The 21610-nt window shown below is 44.3% G+C and overlaps 1 protein-coding gene across 1 annotated transcript in view; it reads left to right on the top strand.

The window, feature by feature from the left end:
• PGAP1 (post-GPI attachment to proteins inositol deacylase 1) overlaps positions 1–21610 on the top strand; it is an 868977-nt gene that overhangs the window by 345374 nt on the left and 501993 nt on the right. Inside the window, exons 12-13 of the mRNA XM_086955415.1 lie at positions 7480–7531; positions 14197–14274. Of these exons, the coding sequence (XP_086811541.1) occupies positions 7480–7531; positions 14197–14274 (130 nt within the window). The remainder of the gene's footprint in view (positions 1–7479; positions 7532–14196; positions 14275–21610) is intronic.

Genomic DNA, 21610 nt, shown 5'->3' with positions numbered 1-21610 from the left:
TCTCTCCACTCTCTCCCCACTCTCTCTCTCCACTCTCTCCACCCTCTCTCCCTTCACACTCTCTCTCTACTTTCTCTCCACTCTCTCTTTCTCTCCGCTCTCTCTCTCCCTCTCTCTCTCCACTCTCTCACTCCACTCTCTCACTCTCTCTCTCACTCTCTGTCTCACTCTCTTTCCACCCTCTATCTACTCTCTCCACACTCTTTCTACTCTCTCTCCACTCCCTCTCCACTCTCTCTCCACTCTCTCCACACTCTCTCTCTGCACTGTCTCCTCCACTGTCTCCCTCCACTCTCTCCCTCCACTCTCCCTCCACTCTCTCTCCACTCTCTATGCACTCTCTCTCCTCTCTCTCTTCTCTCTCTCTCCACTCTCCACTCTCTCTCTCTCCACTCTCTCTCTCTTCTATCTCTCTCTCCACTGTCTCCCTCCACTCTCTCTCCACTCTCTCTCCACTGTCTCTCCACTCTCTCTCCACTCTCTCTCCACTCTCTATCTCCTCTCTCTCTCTCTCCTCTCTCTCTCTCCACTCTCTCTCTCCACCCTCCACTCTCTCTCTCCACTGTCTCTCTCTCCACTTTCTCTCTCTCTCTCCACTGTCTAGCTCCACTCCCTCCACTCTCTCTCTCTCTCTCTCTCTCTCTCTCCACTCTCTCTCTCTTCACTGTCTCTCTCACCACTTTCTCTCTCTCTCTCCACTCTCTATCCACTGTCTAGCTCCACTTTCTCTCCACTCTCTCTCTACTCTTTCTCCACTCTCTCTCTCTACTCTCTCTCCACTCTCTCCCTCCACTCTCTCTCCCTCCACTCTCTCTCCCTCCACTCTCTCTCTCTCTACTCTCTCTCCACTCTCTCTCTACTCTCTCTCCACTGTCTTTCTCTCTCTCTCCACGCTCTCTCTCCACTCTCTCTCTCCACCCTCTCTCCCTCCACTCTCTCTCCACTCTCTCTCTCCACTCTCTCTCTCCACTCTCTCTCTACTCTCTCTCCACTGTCTTTCTCTCCACTCTCTCTACTCTCTCTCCACTCTCTCTCCACTGACTCTCTCTCTCTACTCTCTCGCTACTCTCTCTCTCCACTCTCTCTATACTCTCTCTCCACTGCCTCACTCCACTCTTTCTCCACTCTCTCTCCACTCTCTCTCTCCACCCTCTCTCTCCACCCTCACTCTCTCTCCACTCTCTCTCTCTACTTCTCGCTCTCTACTCTCGCTCTCTACTCTCTCTCTCCACACTTTCTCTCTCTCTCCACTCTCTCCCACTCTCTCTCACAAAGTAGTGTGCGTTCCATGGGCATCCGCAGAAATTTTTCCGGGGGGGGGGGGGGGGGGGGGCACATTTTTAACTTCATCTCCATCCCCCTTGCACCCTTCTCCCCTCTGCCGTGCAGCACCCTTCTCACCCTCCCCCTTGCACCCTTCTCCCCCTCCCCCTTGCACCCTTCCCCACCTCCGCCTTGCACCCTTTTCTACCTTGCACCATTCTCCCCTCTGCCTTGCACCCTTCTCCCCTCTGCCTTGCACCCTTCTCCTCTCTGCCTTGCACCCTTCTCCCCTCTGCCTTGCACCCTTCTCCCCTCTGCCTTGCACCCTTCTCCCCTCTGCCTTGCACCCTTCTCCCCTCTGCCTTGCACCCTTCTCCTCTCTGCCTTGCACCCTTATCCCCTCTGCCTTGCAGCCTTCTCTACCGTGCACCCTTCTCCCCTCCACCTTGCACCCTTCTCCTCTCTGCCTTGCATCCTACTCCCCTCTGCCTTGCACCCTTCTCCTCTCTGCCTTGCACCCTTCTCCTCTCTGCCTTGCAACCTTCTCCTCTCTGCCTTGCAACCTTCTACCCTCTGCCTTGCAACCTTCTCCCCTCTGCCTTGCACCCTTCTCTACCGTGCACCCTTTCTACTCTCTGCCTTGCACCCTTCTCCCCTCTGCCTTGCACCCTTCTCCCCTCCGCCTTGCTCCCTTCTCTACTTTGCACCCTTCTCTACCTTGCACCCTTCTCCTCTCTGCCTTCCACCTTTCTCCCCTCTGCCTTGCACCCTTTTCCTCTCTGCCGTGCACCCTTCTCCTCTCTGCCTTGCGCCCTTCTCCTCTCTGCCTTCCGCCCTTCTCCCCTCTGCCTTGCACCCTTCTCCCCTCTGCCTTGCACCCTTCTCCCCCTCCGCCTGGACTCCAAAACGTAAGCTGATCACTTTCTTCAAACAAAATAATGTTGACCTAATAGACAAGCTTTATATTTATAGTAAATGCATGGCAGGTGCTCTACTATCAGTTTGCAGTTTTCATCCAGTATCCATATGTACTCTGGCTATACAAGGAAAGGGCCACCATCCCAAGCCAAGGATACACACTAAATACTAAGAACTACCAACAATATATCGCCCAAATAAGGCACATCACCCTCACATGCAATCATGTTTTAATGAGGATGCTTTTCTCTCACAATAAAATTAATGTTTGTACAAATGCCATTTTGACACCTCTATGTGCTGTGCATAACGATTGTCACTGTAACTCAGCTTACCGAACTCAGAGGGAAGGTTGACTTGGTACACCGAGAGAATAACAAATGACTCGGAGGACTTAAACAGATGTCAGGGTGAGCGTGAAACGGACTACGATAAAGCAAGCAATTAAAATTGTATTTTGTTTAAAAGAACCATGACTTGTCGGAAAACACAGTTTCTATTATGTATAAAAGTTCCTAAAAATCTCACAGTGATTACAAACTATATTACACAGGCACGTATGTTGGAGAAAGGACCTACAGGCTGTCTGAACAGAGATAATCTTCCCTTACTTGCAGGCCCGTTATCCCATTCCACCGAGACCTCTGTTTCACCTTTCAACAATAAAAATAAACGTACTCACTGCCTCTTTCCTTGTCCCAAACTTGGTGGCAGAGGAAATGCTTCTGCATCTGGAGCGTTCTTTCTAATAATTATAATTCACCATGGGCCAACCTGTGCACAAGCACATAGCAGAACACTGCGTCTTCGCCACATGCCAGCATGCCAGCTCTCCACATTTACCGAGGCCCACTCAAGAGGGGTGTGCACATCGCTTTCACTTTCGCAAGTTAGACATGCGCAGTCGAGCCGGCTAAAATCATCCAGAAAATGTAAGCATGCTTTTAAAATGCTGATGTGGAAACACAGAGCCAGCTTCAACATTGTAATTGTGTCTTTAGATAACGTGTAGGGGGAGGCAGGGAAGCAGTTTTTTAAGGGTGCCACAATCACATTAAGAGGTCCCCAGCCCATGTAGGCCCCCAAACCCGGAAACCCCCCCTCCCCCACCCCTCACAGCCCTGGCCTCCTCCCTTCTCAAAGGAATAGTGCCCAGAGGAGAATGCACTATCTAAGGGCCCCACCCCCTCCTCTTTCCGGGCCTGGCTCGTGGCTTTGACTGAAGAGAAACAATGGAAGTTGATACTTTGTTTCTCTTCAGTCAAAGGTCAGCAGCACGAGGAGCGAGGAGCAGGCTGCAGGCTGCAGCAGCTGCTTTAGCGAGAGAGAGACAGCTCTCTACCGGAGGGCTCAGCTGAGGGGCCCCCTTCAACTACTGGAGACTGCCCCCCCCCCCCCTCCAAACAACAACACGTGCTGAGAGATGGAGAGATAGACAGGGGAAGCGCGAGATATCCTAAAAAAATAATAGAAGCCGGGAGGCTGCCAAATCCTGCCAGGGGGCCGCCAGTGCCACGAACGGATCCTCGTCGTGGCGGCCCCTGGGGTTTGGCGGCCCTGTGCAGGTGCACAGTTTGCACATGCCTAGGGCCGGCCCTGCGTCTATTCATGTCTGTGGTGGGGTCTTGCGGAGCGAGGTGGTGAGCTGGTCTTTACTGATCTAGTTCCAGCTTCTGTGAGGGTCGTGGTAGATGTGGTGGTGTACGGTGGGTTTAGTGAAGGAGAAGTGGGCGGAGTGGTGGTTGGTCCAGTGTGGCTCGGAGGTGTGGTTGTTGAAGATGTTGTTGCTATCGGAGAAGATGGGGTTTAGCGTGTGCCCTGCTGAGTGGGTTGGCGTTGTCACCAGTTGTTTGAGACTGATTTTGGCGAGGTTCTCCGGTAGGGATAAGGTGTTGTTGCCTTTGAGGTTTTGCAGGTGGAAATTGAGGTCACCAAGAAGGACATAGTCCGTTGAGGCAAGAGCGTGCTGAGCGAGGAAGTCGTCTACAGCGTCGCTGAAGGGGATTTTGGGTCCGGGAGGTCTGTAGATGAGGGTGCTGCAGAGGGTGGTGTTTAGGTTGGACTGGATCTGGAAGTGGAGGTGCTCCGTAACGGGAGAGTGGTCATCAGAGCTGGTTGTGAGGTTGAGGATCAACTACCCAGTTTTATCCAACTTCATCTGGCCGCAGAGGCACAAGGCACATCTGGTTTCTTCTGCTCTTGTGTTGGTCAAAGAACATTTGCCATGTTAAAGATCAGCCTTCCCCATTTTGACACGCCCGGCAGAGCACAGTATCGTTCACTAGCTCACCACTCCTGCAGAATAATATAATGGGCAGTGATGAATCTGAATTGTCTTTACGCTCTAGATGACATTCACTCATTCATTAAATATTGGTGTGTTTTGCAGCATGTGGCGTGGAGTCCTCAGATTTTAATAGTCCCAGCAAGTGAGACAACAGCAAGGCCCACAAACACACGGACCGAGCTTGAACATCATCTGTCTGTGGGCCCTTGTCTCCTCAGCGCAGGCCCATGGTTTTATCTGCCATAGATTTTATTATTGCGCCAACGCTGTAGTGGTAAATGGAGCGGGAAGAGTAGAAAAGAGATTTGAGAGCCCCTGTTGATCAGTATTGAATGTTCTCTCACCCCCTGCATTCACCTCTCCGATTCAGTGCCGCTTGACCTGCGGCCAGCGAACCAGGAGGTCACCTCTGCCTCTGGGTTTTGTGGACCCTGCAGGCCACATTACATCTTCTGCCCTGTGAAGGCTCAGGATCATTCACAAGGGAAGCCGACACATTTCCATAACCGTGCGCGTCCGCACCTGATACCTATACCAAGACATGCCATTGTGTACCTGATAGGGAAAGGATTGCTTCAATTTACGTTCTCCATAACGAGCACTGTGGCCAGGCAGCCATTTTGGTGTCTGGACAAACCACGCCTCCTACACCCATTGTCTGGAAAATAATTCTGTACCTGATAGCTAGTGGGGCTCACTATTTGTGCCTATCCTCTCCCGTCAACTAACGATTGTCTTGTTAGACAAAATAAATTGTTGAAAGTTTTCCTGCACTCCAAAAGAATTGGCTCACTGGGCCATTATTAAAGGCCACATTGCATATTATTAGACGGGATTCCAGAGAATGTATCTCAAAATACAGTTTACTAGCTCTTTCAATGATCAGTCATAAAACTCTTACTGTTACTAATAAAGCTAATGTTCTTATGCAGCCTTTATTGATTTGGCAAAAGTATTCAAATTGTATCGATAGAGGGATATTATGGAGAACATTGTCAATATGGGGTATACCAGTGCGTTTATTGAATGCAATCCTCCCCTACTTGCAGACGTAGGTAAGAAGACGTCTTTTCCCAGGAATGGTGGTATCCAAAAAACCTACACTGATAAAGGCATCAAGCAGTGATGCATACTGTGCTTTTACTTTTTAATTAACATATGGAAGATAAAGGTGGTGTTCTGGTCGCAGCGGAGACTTGCCTCCTAATATAGACAACAACGCATGGGCATATTACTGTACGTTGATCACTGTGCTTTTCGATAAAACTCTAAGCTGTCTGCAAAAAGCTCTAACGTCTTCATTCAGCTAGGAAAAGAATTTAAGAATTAAGAAATAAAAAAAAACTACAATAGTAATTGTTGCCACAAATCTACTACAAACGGCAAATGGAAGCAGAAAAATGTGTCCCTAGAGTGAGTAAAGATCTAGGGCTTTACCTTAACAAAACGGGTGGATTCGGTTTACATCTAGCCACATTAAAGGCTGCAGCTTTTGCTTGAAATGCCACTTTTGCTCACTCGTCCAACAAATTATCAGGTGCGGCCCTCTTGCCAATGGTAAAGTACGTGTCGATTAAAATTATTCCCACTTTGACATATGGTGCCAGATCTTTCAGAGGGAAATTAGTTGGGTGGTTCACCTTGCACAATGCTGACTAACATGACTTGTTTTCCCTGCCTGATTGCACCCCAAGCACATGTGCATTTAGAGTTGAAATTACGGAAGCAACTTTAAATGTGGCAGGCTGCATTTGTGGCATATTGTGCTAAAATGAGGGCATCCCCAGTATGAACGCTAAAGGGAATATTATGGAAATCTTTCTTGAAGGGGTGGAGCCCATCTAGTATATATCTGGAGGAAGCGTTAGAAACAGTTTGAAGAGATCTGGGAAAAACCAATGCTTCTAACAAAATATTTAGTAATGAAGCAATCTAAGCTGTGATCATATAATAAGGATTAGGTGCATTTTGAAGAAAGAAAAAATGCACGGGTGGTTCTAAATTCAGATGAGTATAATGTAAAACAACCATTCCTAGATATACCCTCTACTTTAAAACAGAAGCGGTTAATAACTTGATTTAGATTATTTTTGGATCACTTCACTGATTTCCAATATGGTAAACTAAAGGGAGGCTGCGTCCACACCTGCCATCTACATTCCCGAGATGTAAAGTCTATTATTACACATGTGTGCACGTGCATGCCTGGGAACAAAAAGAGACTCTCATTAAGACCTGGGCGTTTCCAGTTAAATATATGGAAACGTATAGACGTAATTGGTACATGTTTAATGGGATTTCATGAGGTAGTTTTAAAAAAAATTATTAACAATTGCTTGTAGCAAAATTCAGACAGGCAACACCAGTTTCCAATCAATAGTCGAAGGAAAGGATACGTGGTCAACGTTATTATTTGATTTTAGCAGGCATCTCATTGTAATGTTTATTCATAATGAAAGAGATCATGTTCCCCAAGCACCTTTCTATGTCTATCAATTGTAATTATATTAATTAATTGTAATGATTTTAATTAATTTTACAATAAAAACGTATTTATTTCAAGTACGGCTATGAGAGAATCAGCCAAAATAAAACCTAAAGAATGCAGTTACTTTACATCACATTGTTAAATGTTGCAAAATGCAATAAATGTAATTTCCAGTAATTGAAAAGAAAGGGGATTTTTCAATGGTTTTCTTTTATAAATTGTCCTATATTGTATAATATTATACTAGCATGACTCAAAAGCGACAGGACCTTTTAGTCACTGTAACTTCTCAGTTTCCCTTCTAATGTTCTAGGTACAGTTAGCACTTGTGGAACTATCATTGTACTTTACATTAATTATACTGCATAGTGTACTAATGTTTCCTTGGCTCTGGTATGTCCAAAGAAATGTCATTCTAGTTGGCAAAATTAGTTTTATCTTCGTAAAAATGAAGGGGTTCGAATTGTGTTAAAATGTATACTCTTTATGTTTTTTTTCTTTTTATATACATTTTTAATTCCAGCTCAGAAGCTGATGATTTGTCATGGAAAACAGATTTGCTCCCTCCAGTGAAGGTAGGTGATGCGTATTTTATTTTATGCAGTAAATAATAAGAAACACCTGGACAGTCTTGGTGTACATTAATACAGCTGATTAATGTCCCACAGACAGTGGCCCAGATAGCACACCTTTGCTCAAAGCAGGTCAGTCATTGACACGTTACTAGAAATTTCCCAAGTGAAGATTACATATCAGAGCTCGTCTAATAAAATGCTAGGCTTCTTACAAGAAAAAAAACAAGCTCTGAAAAGCAAACTATCAGTGTGAAAGTGTGCATAGTGTTATGGATGTGTTCAGTATGTTATAATAGTGAAGACAATTTCAAGTTATCGTTATTAATAAGCAGAAAGGTTATGAACATAATTTTACAAGAGTGCTGGAATTACAATGTGGGTTAATGTTATTACAAAACAGCATAGAGGCATCAGGCCACACTTTTTGACAGAGATATTTCCTAATCGATACTGACTGGTGAAGATTCTTTATTTAGTTAGAACTCTTCCCTAGTTGTCAGACTGGATGTGTAAAGTGTCTGCCACACTCTGCAGCAGCCTGTCCTTGAGAGCAGAGGGTACCCTTCCCTCCTCCTTTTGGCCAATATGAAGAGTGTTTCACCAGACTAGGCAACGGTCATCCTATCTAACACTCTTTATATTCTGGTCAGGCGCTATAAATGCGTTAAATATGCAGGCATATAGCTGCCTGAGCTGAACTTTGCCGGGCTGAAGATATCACAGCCTGTCACGTAGCGCTAGGAGGACCCTCCCCCTTGGACGTGGGTGCTTCAGTTTTAAGCCCTGATTTGCCCAGGGCAGAGTGTCGTCAATCAGTGACACCTCATCACAGAGTGGGATGAGGTCAGCAGTCTCACTGACCCCACCCCACTCTTTAACAAGTAAGGGACTGCCACCTCCTCTCATTGGCCGACCCAAGGTGTGAGAGGAGGAGGCTATCCCAATCTTCCATGAACCTTGGAGGCTTGCCTCCCAAAATCACCGCTGCAGCTGTTCATGTTTTCTTTTTGAATGTTTGTTGTGCGCATGTGTGTATGTATGAATGTATGTGTATTGTGAGGGCATGCTGGATACAAGGGTGTGTGTGTGTGCGTGCATGTGTGCTTGTGAAAGGTGGGTGTAGGTTTGTACGCTTATGAATGCATGCAGGTGTGAGTGAGTAAGCATGTAGATGGGTTAGTGTATGTGTGTGTGGCCTGCCTGCCCCACCCTTCTGCTCTAATTACCGGCCATCACTGTCTGTACTAACAAGTCACTAGTACCAGGTGGTGTCACTGCACTTCACTCTGGATTACACGCTTCCCAAAAGTAATTCCAGGAGTAAATATAAGAAGCCTTAGGAATTGGTGACATTGTTTCCTCTTTTTCCTCTTTTCCAAAATGCCGGATCTAAGCATGAATTTTTTTTCCTGCTGTTTTTATCGGAAAATATATTTTATTTATTATAGTTTTATAAAGCTTGAACATGACACTTTTGGGTATCTTAGCCCTGTACATAGAGGTGAAAGCACGAAAAAAACAACATAATGGCACAAATGATGTTGTAAAGTCAACACAGATTCAAACAAAAGGGGGGAAACAATCAAGGTCCGGGGATGGGGAGTCGGCCCGACCAGTACAGTTTCAGAAGGACCATAGAACTTGATAACAATTGAACAGACAAGCATAACACAAATCAAAAGCACACTGTGTAAAATAAGTATCAAATCTGTAGATAGGGGCGTGAGAAGGAGTGCAGTTTGGTGCTGTTAATGTTCATTCAAGAGAAACCATTTGACATGTTGAAAGATGTAGTGGAAGGATTGAATCTGATCTCGGGAGGAAGAGCGTTCCAAATTCTTGGCGCAAGTCCGGAGAAGGCACAACTGTAAGTTTTTTTCTTTTTGAATTTGGGAGTTTTCAAAAGTAGGGTGAACATACTTCTTAGGATCCGATATGAGCAAGATAGTTCAAGCTTTTTCGCCACGTAGACCAGGGTGTTTTAATGTATGGCTTTATGCGTCAAGCAAGCTATCTTGAAACATACCCTAGCTTCAATAGCTAGCCGATTTAGTTGCCTAAGGTCTGGGGAAATGTGGTCATGCTTTCTGGAACCAGTGATGAGCCTAGCCCATGTGTTTAGCGTGGCTCTGGGCGGGGCCAGGCTAGCTTTGGGAAGCCCAGCAAGGGTCACCAAACCATAGTGCTGTCGAGAAATAACCAGGATTGCACCTCAGGCCGTATGTCTTCAGGGGGAAGGAAAGGCTTTATTTTCTTAAGGGTGTTGAATTGAAAGTTGTCTCCCCTAATAGTTGCACTGATGTGCCCTTGCATATGTAGGTATTTGTCCAAGGTAACGCCTAACGATTTCGCTTAGTCAACCACATGAGGGGTGCAGTTAAGGGCAGTGAGTTGTTTAAGCCAGTCAAGGGTAGGTGCAGAGTATTTAACAGATGATGGTTCTGGGCTTACCATTTTTGAGTTTGTGAGAGTGCATCATTTACTGTTTTTATGTCCTCTGAAGAGGAGAACTTCAAGTACAGTTGCATGTCATCCATGTACATGTGGTAATGAATGTTAGAACGGTTGAGAATGTCAGTGATTGGTTCCATAAAAATGTTGAAGAGAGTGTGGAACCTTGAGGAACATCAATTGTGACAGGGGTGCTGGTAGCCAGGGAATGGTTAACTTTGATTCTTTGGTTGCGGTTATTTAAGAAAGAGGCAAACCAATTTAAGACCGAGCCAGAGAGACCCATCCTTTGTTGAAGAAGTGCAATCAAGTTATCATGTTTGATGGTGTTAAATGCGGAGGACAGGTCACGAAGGTTCAGAAGACAAGGGACATTTTGTCGTGTTCTTATCTAGGACCCTAATTCGATATTCCTGATTTATGGCCTTGTGAGGTTATAATCAATAATGTCCTGACAATGGCATAAGTATCAGATTCATACTCAGTAATAGCCCATGCAATCCAAATCACAACACGGCTACTCCCATCGACTCCTAGAAAGCACAACGCGTTCTTTAAACAAACCAAGCCTCCAGCAGCCCGGGAAAAAAAACCCTGCTTTTGTTTTGATTTGAACAAGAACTCCTGAAGTCCTGCAAGAACTGTTAGTTCTTGGTGACGTCTTATGTCCAACCGTACGTCAAACCCGGCACCTTTCAGGTATAAAATACCAACAGTTGCCTTAAGCAAACACACGGTGGTTTGGAGCAGAGCGGCCATCTACTTGCCCGAGAGCCCAGCTGATGCGAGTGCCCACGGAAGCCGCCCCTCCTGTTTGACGCACTGAGAGAGATGCTGTCTTTTTCTCCAGCCGAGAAAATCCAGCTCCGGTGTTTCCAGCCTACCCTTGCGGGTTGCTGGAATATCGAGTCCTGAGGAAAGAGATACCAGACCTCCCACATTCTATTACCAAGGTACGGAGATGACTAAACCCTTAGGAGAATTCTTGATGCAGATTCTTGGCAAAATTATCTTAACCAACTTAACTTAACATCGCTACTTACTTGTCCCTTCCCGAGTATTAGGCTTAGGTCAAGTACACCGGGGTAGGCTTAGTTAGAAGCACCAGTTGAGTATTTTAGTCAATGTATTTGTGTATGTATATATTTTATCCATTTTAAAGTATCATATGGCTAAGAATCTATATCAATGCTTTTACAGTATTATTTCATAATACTACTTTTACAGTACGCACTTTACTTTACTTTAAGTATTGCAAGTGTGGCAATTCACTTCTCTTGTATGAGAAAGAGGACTGCTCAATAAATAACACCTTTTTATTGAAAACGCCTGTCTCTCTATTTCTCTACACTCTGGTGAAACTAAGTATGCACTGCTGACTGAGTGAAATAGCTGTCTATTGTTTTCACACGACTCTAGAGATATACTCTTATTCTGAGGGAGCAAAGTTGTCATGTTTATGCGGTTGTCGGAAACTGAATCCCTTCTTGTCTGAGCCAGGGAAGGTTATCAATCCCTCTTCATTCAAGAAAGTTTCCAGTGACCTCTGAGCTAGCTGGCGCAAACCTAAATTAAGTTTAGCATAGTCAGTAGAGACCTAGATGACCTCAGTCCTACGTCTACACTGCTGTTTATGTTATTCCAATGCGCAGAGCCTATTGGGAAAATAGGAACTACACTACAATTTTGATCAAGGTAACTCAGAGCATCATCCACAATGTGCGTTAGGGCAGTTTAAGAACTTTGCCTTGCTATGAAACCCGATTGATAGAGGTCAAGGAGTTGAAATTTCTCTATGTGGTTGCAGAGCTGCGTGTAGACACATTTCTCGAGCAGTTTAGCTAGAGTCATGATGCTGGTGATAGGCCGGAAGTTGTTAGGATCAGATAAATCAGTGTTGGGTTTCTTCGGGATAGGATGACTTGCCCTGTCTTGAGGCAATCCGGGATCCTCCTTGCCGGAGAGATTCATGAATGATCCAAGTCCAAAGAGGGAGAATGGCCAAATTGAGATCTTTAAAAAACTTAGCAGGTAGTGGATTACTGAAATAGTCGGAACGTTTTAAGGATGCCATTGCGTGGAGCAGCTCCGTGACATCTGGCAGGACAAAGGAATTCCAAGAGACGTCGTTTTTTGGGAGAATAGCCAAAGGGTACACTACCGACGGTTCCGCAGGCTCAACTAATGGTGCAGAGTAGTTCCGTGGCTGCAAAATGGGAGTGTCAGGTTGCAGCTCGAGTTACATTTTTCTTGTTTTTTCAACTAAATTTATTTCAACTACTCTCTTCTAGCCCAGTCCTCAACCGCTTGTTCCTTTTTGTTTTTTCATTTGTAAGTCTGAGACTGGGATAGTAAACCCAAGAAACTCCACTTTATCGATGTGGAATCCACATTTGCCTAGGTTACCAAACAATTATATTTTCTCAGAGATGACAACGTCACGGAAGCCTGGTGTATGTGGTGGTTTTTCAGCTTTCAAATGCATCAGAATATCATCTTTGTACGACTCTGTGGAGGTATTCATGAAGCAAATCGATAATGAACAATTGTGAGGTAGCTGTAGAACTGCATGATCTGAAGTGCCTAACCATATATACGAATAATCCACAGGATGGATGAAAGAGTATTGTTCAATCATTTCCATGTCTGATGCAAACCAAATTGTTCACTACTCCAAGATCCACAATAGTTGTCAACTTTAGTTGGTCAAGTAAGTCTGTTATTAATGCCTCAAATGAATGCTGTTTTTCTGTTAGCAGCCCCAACAAATCTAGACAGGCTGAGGGGTACCTATAATGATATTTGCCTAATATTTTACTATGAAGGCAGGAATAGTGTAGTAGCCAAGAGCACTTTGCGCATGCGCTGGGCACTGTAGTGCTAGAAAAAAATGCTTTTTGGAGGTTTCATTTTTCCAGCAGGGCAAGCTGAATTTGTAACGTGCAAATAGTTTTTGTTTGACTGCATCCTTTTCAGAAGTATAGCATGCCTCAAAATGATTCTTTACCACGCTAGGTTAGCCTTAATAATGTAAAATGTTTTTCAGTCTGATCAAAACTGTGTCTTCTTTTTGTGAAGGTTTTTTGACTGAATTTTTAACGAACATAACAACCACAAGGAGGCAATTAGTCAAGCAATCAAGATATTTTTACTTTGGCTTAAAATATTAAACAAATCATGACCTTCAATTTTGCAGAAAATACTTTAAAAAAATGAAGTTGTATTTCTGTTTCCAAAGTAGATTATTTAATCTAGCATTGTATTCCTATGATTTAAAGTCGAAATCTAGAGCAGTGTCTTGTCAATGCTGACTAGTTTTGTAGATAACATCTATAAGTGCAAAAGCACTGATCTGCACTTTCTGTCTTTTCCTTTTATGGAATGAAACCTGCAATGAAGCTTAGGCTTCCCTCAGCAAAGGGTCCCTCCAACTCATTTGTGTATAATGTAAACAGATGGGGAGTCAAGAAACCTCTTACCCCCTCCACACCCTGAGTGACAGTTGTCAGTACATTTCCGTCTTGGGCTGTTTCTCATGCTTGCAAACAGATGTTGATGCCTTCATTTTAGCAAATCAGTTATATCCAGGTTCAGTTCAATTGTTTCCAAAACATCCCTCTGTTTGACCTTGTGAACTGATTTAAAAGCCACAGTGGAACTGTGATTCATGTGTGTGTGGCCCATTACTGAGCAGAATCATTGAGATCTTACTGACTACCTCCATTAAATAATCTTTGGCTCTCAGATTCCCTGCATATCTATCCTTTTGAAAAAAACGGAGACTATAGTGTACTGGTGTCAGGATTCTGAATGATGGAATGCAGTGACAACTAGTTGCTAGGTACAGCACCATCTAGGCCCACATACTTTTTCAATTAGCAGTCTGATAGCAGCTCAAGGAGCAGAACAATTTGAACATGTACAGCAGATTGTGGTACGGCTAAAAAAAAATGCTATAAAAGCATTCACATTAGGACATTCAGTGCAACAACACCAGAAATACTCATGGGTCTTGGGTAGGTAGGTCATCAGATGAAAACAGAAAAATTGTGTTCATTCACGCAATAAGTCATTATAGGGTGTCCATGTTTTTAAAAGTTTTCCTCACATCGGTATCAAATTCCTATCTTTGACCTCTTGCCTCACAGTGTTTTTAAGGGATGATTTTTTTTTTGTCAATAACCAATGATGTTGTTGTTGTTTTTCCTTTTCAGACTGCGACTTTGAAACTGCAGGACTACCCATCATTATCACATTTTGTATTACAAGTGCCCACCACAAATGGGAGCCAGGTACTAACCTACTTTTCACTGTTTGACTTTAGAATTAGATAGTGTTCTAAAAAATTACATGTGTATTCAAAACAAAATCTTCAGCTATAGAGTATCTGGTGTGGAGGTGAACATGGATTGAATTTCATTATTGAAGCCTTGTGATTCTTTGTCTGGAAAGGCAATTTCAAATGTTAATTTCTTGGTCTGTGTGGGGGTTACAATGACTGTTTTCAAGGTCAATACTGTATTTCTAATAAATGGCATGTCAAGTGCTCTTTCTAAAGTAAGTGGTTTGCTTTAAAGGTAGTCTTAGAGATAGGTGCGTAGGTACTTGTACTCAAGATTTTGTAACAGGGATCCCTAAACATTAGGTACCATGGCCCTGCAATTTGCGATGCTATTGAAAGGTTTTTTATTAGCAATTTAGTGACCAAATGCAAAGAATTGTTCTGTTCCAAATGATACATTTATTTTCATGAGGGGCGTTATGAAATGCTGGTGAGTTACCTTCTGATTCTGTTGAACACTAAAATAGAGGTCAACAAATCATATGTGGTTCAAAGTATTATTAAAAGCTGTGTTTTTTTACATATTGGCATACTTCTAGCCATACTTATGTGGGGAAACCATGACGCTTCTGGAACCAGGAATGGCAATGTGCCTCAAACGTAGTGAGTTTGGGTAGTCGGTGAATTTGATTATTGTGCCTAATTCAAATCCAGTCATAATATGAGCTTGGTCCTTTTGTTCTTCTTTGATTTCTTTGCTCTGTGCACTTAGGGTGATTGAACTCTATTGTGTGCCAAAATCTCCAGGTACCAACTAGCTTTGTGATTCATCTTTTCAGCATTGTCTAATAGTCCACGTTGGGTGCCTATGGTCTGGATCGTCAGCTTATTGCTCTGATTGGTCACTAAGTATGTGGCTTGGCTTTGCATCTAAGGGACCAGCATGTCTGTCAAGGCAGATTGTGCAGCATTTAATGAATTCCAGGTCGTTGACGACTCTGAGATAGATGCCTGTGTTTCTATTATTTGAATGTTGGCTGAATGAATATGTGCCATGTTGATGATCTGAGGGTTCTGATTGATGTGTGGTGCAGGTTTCATCGATACACCAAGCCTGTCCTCTAATAAGGCTTGTACATAGTACAGTGGATTTTGAATTTTATTCTTGCTTCCTCAGGGAGCAAGTGAAGGACAAGTGCTGTGTGGTCCCTCTTCTTTAGGATGGGGAGCAGCATTGCTCTCTGAGTTTTTTTTCCAGATGCTGGTGTATACTCTTCCTATAATTCAACCATGCCTTTAATTAGTTCTACTTAGTTGTAGCTTGGAGAAACAAAATTATCTTTCTTTATAAGCATAGAAAGTTATATATTAATTTATTTGAGGTGCTGAAATGAAATCTAGGTAAAAAATAATAACTAGAATTTTCATATTCCCTGAAGGAACTTTAGCTGGCCCCAGCGTTGATGGTTAGAATGAAGATGTCTGTCCATTGTGCAACTCACTCTTATGATCTCTTTTTTGGTGCCATTTAGGCAAAGGAAATTTCATTTAGTGTTGATGTCATCTAGACATAAAACATTTGCTTTAGTTATGTTGTCCTGGCTCCATCATCAATTTTTAAGTGCGAATAGAGAGGAGGGGCAGCAGCATAGAACTAGAAATTGAGGTGGTGGAATTCAATTACCTCAACTAAAGGGATTCTGTAAATATCGACTGCTTGGAGTGTGAAAGTGGTAAAGGCAACATCTAAGCACCTTGACCTGTAACTTTTGGGCTGGAATTACAGCTGGTTCTCAACTCACCAGGTATTCTACATCTGTCTTCTGGCCTGTCACATGGGCAACAGTTTTTTTCTCATTTCTGTATAGTAACCACTCATTGGGGGAGCCAGGCAGGTTTTTCCAGCATCTGGGGTAGTCCTTTATCTGCATAGGTTCACAGAGCTTCTTCAAGTGAAAATGTGAACTCTGATCTAGCTCAAAGAGTCCGCCTTTATTAAAGAATAGTGATATTTGGTCCCAAGCCAGCATGACAATCAAATTTAAAGTTGTCTTCAAGCTTTTGAAGGAAATTATTCCTTGCAAGATCCATGTTTTGGATAGGTGTACAGTTCCATGTTCAGCCGGTATTAAAAGTTGCACAGTGTTTTTGGGGATGTTAAATGTCCCATATTGAAACTAGGCAGCCTCAAAACTGTCCAGGGGCGCCTATAGATCCATCATCATGCCGTTCAAGTAGTCCTTCCATCTGGTGCTGAACACCGAAATGAGACCGAAATCCTCCTGGCTAGCGAAGATACCAATCGACAGAGGATGACGAGTGGCAAGACTTTCTTCACCTCAAATATTATAACCCAGTAGATCCACGTGGATGAATGTAATTTTCTTCTTTGCTTCAAGGGTATGCTTGATCTGCCTGTTACCACAGGTCAGATAAATGGTCCTAAAAAATCTTGCACTACCATGTGATGTCCAGCCAATCACAGGCAGTTGCTGGGCTCCTGCTTCCCCAGCAGCTCAGGAAACAACATGTGGCTGACAATAATTGAAGCATTCCAGCCCTCACTTTTTCTGCTGCTTTCATAAATATGAGTATGCTAGACTCAGATCACGTGCTCACTATGCCATAGGACTCAAATTGCACATCAGTAATGTGCTAGGCTGTTACTACTGGAGCAGGACTAATGCTGATTTACATACTATTGGTCCTGGTTTGATCAAGTCCAATAAGCTAAGAGTAATTACCAGAGGCCTAGATTCATGCAGTCCACTAATTACTTGTTTTGTCTTTTCTAGTAAGTTAAATGATACATAATTTTTTCAGAACCCTGTGAGTACAAGAGACTGTGACATTTTTAACCAAAAAGAATTCTTGATTATTTTCCCTCTTGTGGCCTTCTGTTCCATGACATCCTTTTGAAAATTGTGTATTTACATGCATTATTTTTTTAAGAATTTCACATAGTGGCAAAATTGTGTCCAGAAGCCCAGGCATTCCAGAACCTTGTTCAGAAAGGACTCTTACAGGATGAGGGCCCGATATTCTTGGGTGGCCTGGGCATGAGCCAGTGCCATATGGAGATGTCTTATGCAGTGTCTGGTGCTCCGCCCTAGGATAAACCTGTATTGGTTTGAGTGTGGACCAGAACCGGGAAGACTTTGACTTATCTACGAGCTAGTATTTTGCAACGATTTTCAATTCTACATTAATTAATAATCTAGGCCTATAGAAAATCCATTGGTTGGCTATGTCCATTTTTGTTGAGAATTACGTGCTTGATCCAGCTCTGCCAGGAACTTCCCCACTTCCAGAGCCTCTTGGTAGAGTGCAAGGAGAGGTAGGGATATGTGACCTCAGAATTTATGGGAATATTAAACAGGAAATTCATCTGGGCCTGAGGTTTTCCTTGATTTCAGATCAGAAAGGGTTTCCCATATATCTCTGGCCTCTAGGGGTAAATATAGGTCCCCTTATGCCTTCTCAGAGAGAGACAACATTGGTATATCATCAAGAAAGGACTTGTCCCTCTCGCTATCAAGATGCGACTGGGAGGAGTGGAGGTCGTGATAGTAAGTGGCAAATGTCTTCGCAATGTCTGTGGTGTTAGGTTGCGTCACCCATTGTTTATTAAGGACAGTAGCTATAATCCGGGAAGTCATATGTTTCCTGGGTAGCGAGCCAATAGAGCAATTTACCAAATTTATTTTCATTACACACACAGGGACGCCCTCAAGCATTGCTGGACTACCTCTAGGGCAAGGTGCCACAGTGGTTTTCTATCTAAGGTTAACTGCCGTTGAAGTGTCACTAATGGCATTACCTGGCAAGCACTTTCTTGTGCCATTCCCAGTTTTTCTAGCCGTTCATATGGTTTCTTTTGCGCCGATAAATGCTTTTGCGATTTCTCTAATCGTCGCCTTCCCGACTGCCCACAACGCAGCCGCAGAGGACACTGAACCCTGATTGGTGTCGACATAATCCTGGAGTTCTATGGCTAGAAAGTCGGTGCATTAGAGGTCTGTTAGATACCAGGCATTGAGATGCCAAATTGGCGGGAACGTCCCTGTTTAGACCACAGTGCTCAATAGGAGAGGGGAGTGGTCTGAGATTCCACATGGGAGGATCTTCACCACATAATTCCACAGGGCATCTGTTCCTGGAAGCAGAATTAAGTCAGTAGGTGATGCAGACTTGTATGCTGCAGAGGTGTGTGTGTAAGAATTGACTTGTTGGTGCCAGATTCTCTAAGCATAACAGAGACCCAGGGATGACATCCATGATGACAACACGCTTGAGTTGTTGATTCTAGGTATCATTGGGGTGCCCACCGCTGGGTCAGGTACAGCATTGAAGCCCCACCCGAGTGCTCTTTATACCAGCTGGAAGGTGAAGTAGGGCAGACCGACATTCCTCTAATGTTTGCTTAAATGTATGGGTGCGGAATGTCGTCATGAAGTTAAGTTGTGTGCCCTCCAGGGTCCCAGTGACCACTACATATCGACCAAGTATATCTGAGTCAAATGCAGTTACCACTAGGAGGAAATTCCTGTGCAGAAGCATGACTACTCCCTAGAAGACCCTGGAAAAGCCAGCATGAAAATACCTGATCATAACCGTATCACCTTAGCATCCAGCATTTAGTGCCCAACAGGTGAGTTTCTTTGAGCAACAGTGTCGTCGGACGTCTCTGTTGGCATACCGGAGTACAGTCGTCCTCTTAATTCGGTCTGAAAAACCATTCACTTTACAAGAGAGAATTTTATAATTAGCCATGGGTCGTATTCAAGAGAAACAGAACTCCCTACCAATGCTCATGCCAAGAGAGTTCATGTTCACGGTGTGAAAGTGGGATTGGACCGTGACAAGTCTCGCTCTAAAACTGGAGGTCAAGTGTGGAAGTGTATGTAAAGTGTGGGAGGACAATTAATTTGTTGTGAAACAAAACACAACAAAACAACCCTTAGGCCCTCAAAACCCCTCCTCCCCCATACTTCCCTTCCATAAGCATCTTCACCCCAGACTTCGTTCAAATCGTATCAACAACTCGTTAGGGCCTCAGTGTCAGTGGATCTCCGCAGTCAGAAGCGTAGAGTGTTTGCCAATTATGCACCAATAACTTGGGCTTTTGTAATTTCCCTGTGCGGAGCGCACCTGCGTCCACCTCATGTTGGTCAGTTTCCTGATCGAATGGGTTTCCTCTTCAGGAGGGTTTTAAATACTGCTCCAGAGGAGTAGGCCGAGTCGTACTCTGTTCTGCAGCAGATGATTATGGGAATCAGTGTGGGTAGCTTCTACCTCTGCAGGATCTGAGCCATCACTGTAGGGCGCAGGGATCCTACCAATTGCTGACTATTTTGTGATTGAGAAAGTGAGAACCCCTAGTAAGTTTATTTTTTTCGCTGCCCATTCCCAGGCTTCTGCAGGAGAAAGGTGGCTGGAAACATCAGTATATAGCATAGGTTCATCACCTGAAATTTTTTCTTGACTCCTTCGAATGCAGTTTTTTGACCATTTTGATGTAATCCAGAAATATTGTGATTCTTGTGGATTGGAGTTTCGGTTGCTCAGCCTTATTCCGCTCTGGTAGTATCACACCCCGGTAGCGAAAGTTCCAAATTCGGGCAGTGATCAGCCTCGGAGGGGCTCCACGAATGGGGTTTCGGGGCAAGCGATCTGTGGGCACGTTCGCTGACAAATCACTGTTATAGCACCTCCTTTGGTATTCAGGAGAGCAACCAGGTTTATAGAAATGTGTATGTGTTAGCAGTTTCTATCCATCCAGAGAGCTCACCAGTTCGAGATTGTTGCAGCAGGAAGAATTTTCCAGGTCTTCAGCTCTTGCTTCCAGGTGTTTCGTAGAAGACACGTTTTGAGACAGTGTTTTAAGGGATGCTACCTTGTCTTCTAAGGTGGATAATCACCCCTTGGTGACCTGGCCAGCATTATTATTGAGATCTTGGCGGCGCAAGGTCATATCCATTTTAATTTCTCCCACCTACACCTCAACCGCTTTCCGTGATGCATGGATTGCCTTTAGAATAGAGTTGGTTGGTGAGTAAGATTGTGAGGGGTGTGAGCTTCATATTTCCCAACAATCATACAGGTTAACATATACCAGAAGCAAAGCAGGGGGCCTTAAGGAGCAGTAGTAAAGGAGAGGTTTGCTGATTGTATGGGGTACTTATAACTCAATATTTTGTAAAATAACAAATTTAAGACATTTAAAAGAGACAAGAGTGTGTGTTTTTGTCTATATGTGCATGTAAAAATCCAAACCCCTCATCATACCTGACTGAAAGCACCTCTACCCAACTATTTACTACAGAATACATTTATTATGGGTGTGTAACACCCCAAACACTGCCTCTGAAGTTACTCCCCTGGTTGTAAGAGTCTGATGAGCGTGGATTTGACTCCTTGTCCATTGCAGAATTAAGAGTGCCTTGAGGAGGAGCAGTTAAGCAGCCCATCTTGGTCCAGGCCGGCCACTCAGAAGATTAGTTTAGTGCTAAAGAATATCCCAACACTTCTGAATATGTATCTCAGCTGGTGTGTGGTGAGAAATTTCTCAGAAAAACGCACCACATAGACTACACTGTGAGGCCCTCTCCTTTCGACCCTGTGCCTTTTGATGACGTTGCCCTCGTGGGGGCAGGCACGCCTAACCTTCTACCTTGCTGCCTCCTCTCTGCCCCCTTTCTACTTCAAAGAAATCCATGCTGGCTCCCGCTCGGGATGCCACTAAGAGCATCATGCCCCTAGGTGCGGGTGACGCCACTCAGGACCCCTCCTAAGTCCCAAACATTAAAAGGGAGACCGTGCCTAGACTCTGGGCCTGGGGTGTAGGTGAGGGAGCCCTAAGACTAGCTGCATGCCAACAAGGCCTAGGAGGCATCAGCTCCTCGCCGTAACAGACGACATCCGTACTTTACTGGACAAAGGAGAAACTGCAGCCCTCATCCTCCTCGAGCTCTCAGCGGCTTTTGACACAGTCTCTCACCACACCCTAAAACGCAGACTCCAAGACGCAGGGATCCAAGACAAGGCCCTCGATTGAATCGCTTCTTCCTTTCCGGCAGAACGCAGCGGATCAGACTACCCCCTGTCCTCTCGGATCCAACACCTACCACCTGCATAGTCCCCCAGGGGTCCTCCCTCAGCCCTATGCTCTTAAACGTCTACATGGTTCCGCTCACCCCATCGTCAGAACCTACGGACCTAACATTGTGTCATACGGAGACGACACCCAACTCATCCTCTCCCTGTCCAACGAACCCAACACCGCCAGACACAACTTTCGAGAAGGCATGGAAGCTGTCGCCAAATGGATGAAAAACAGCTGCCTA

The sequence above is a fragment of the Lissotriton vulgaris genome, chromosome 2_1 (genome assembly GCF_964263255.1).
Source record: "Lissotriton vulgaris chromosome 2_1, aLisVul1.2, whole genome shotgun sequence".
NCBI lineage: Eukaryota > Metazoa > Chordata > Amphibia > Caudata > Salamandridae > Lissotriton > Lissotriton vulgaris.
The sequence above is the reverse complement of the archived record's forward strand: the minus strand, read 5'-3'. Positions and strand labels throughout refer to the sequence as shown.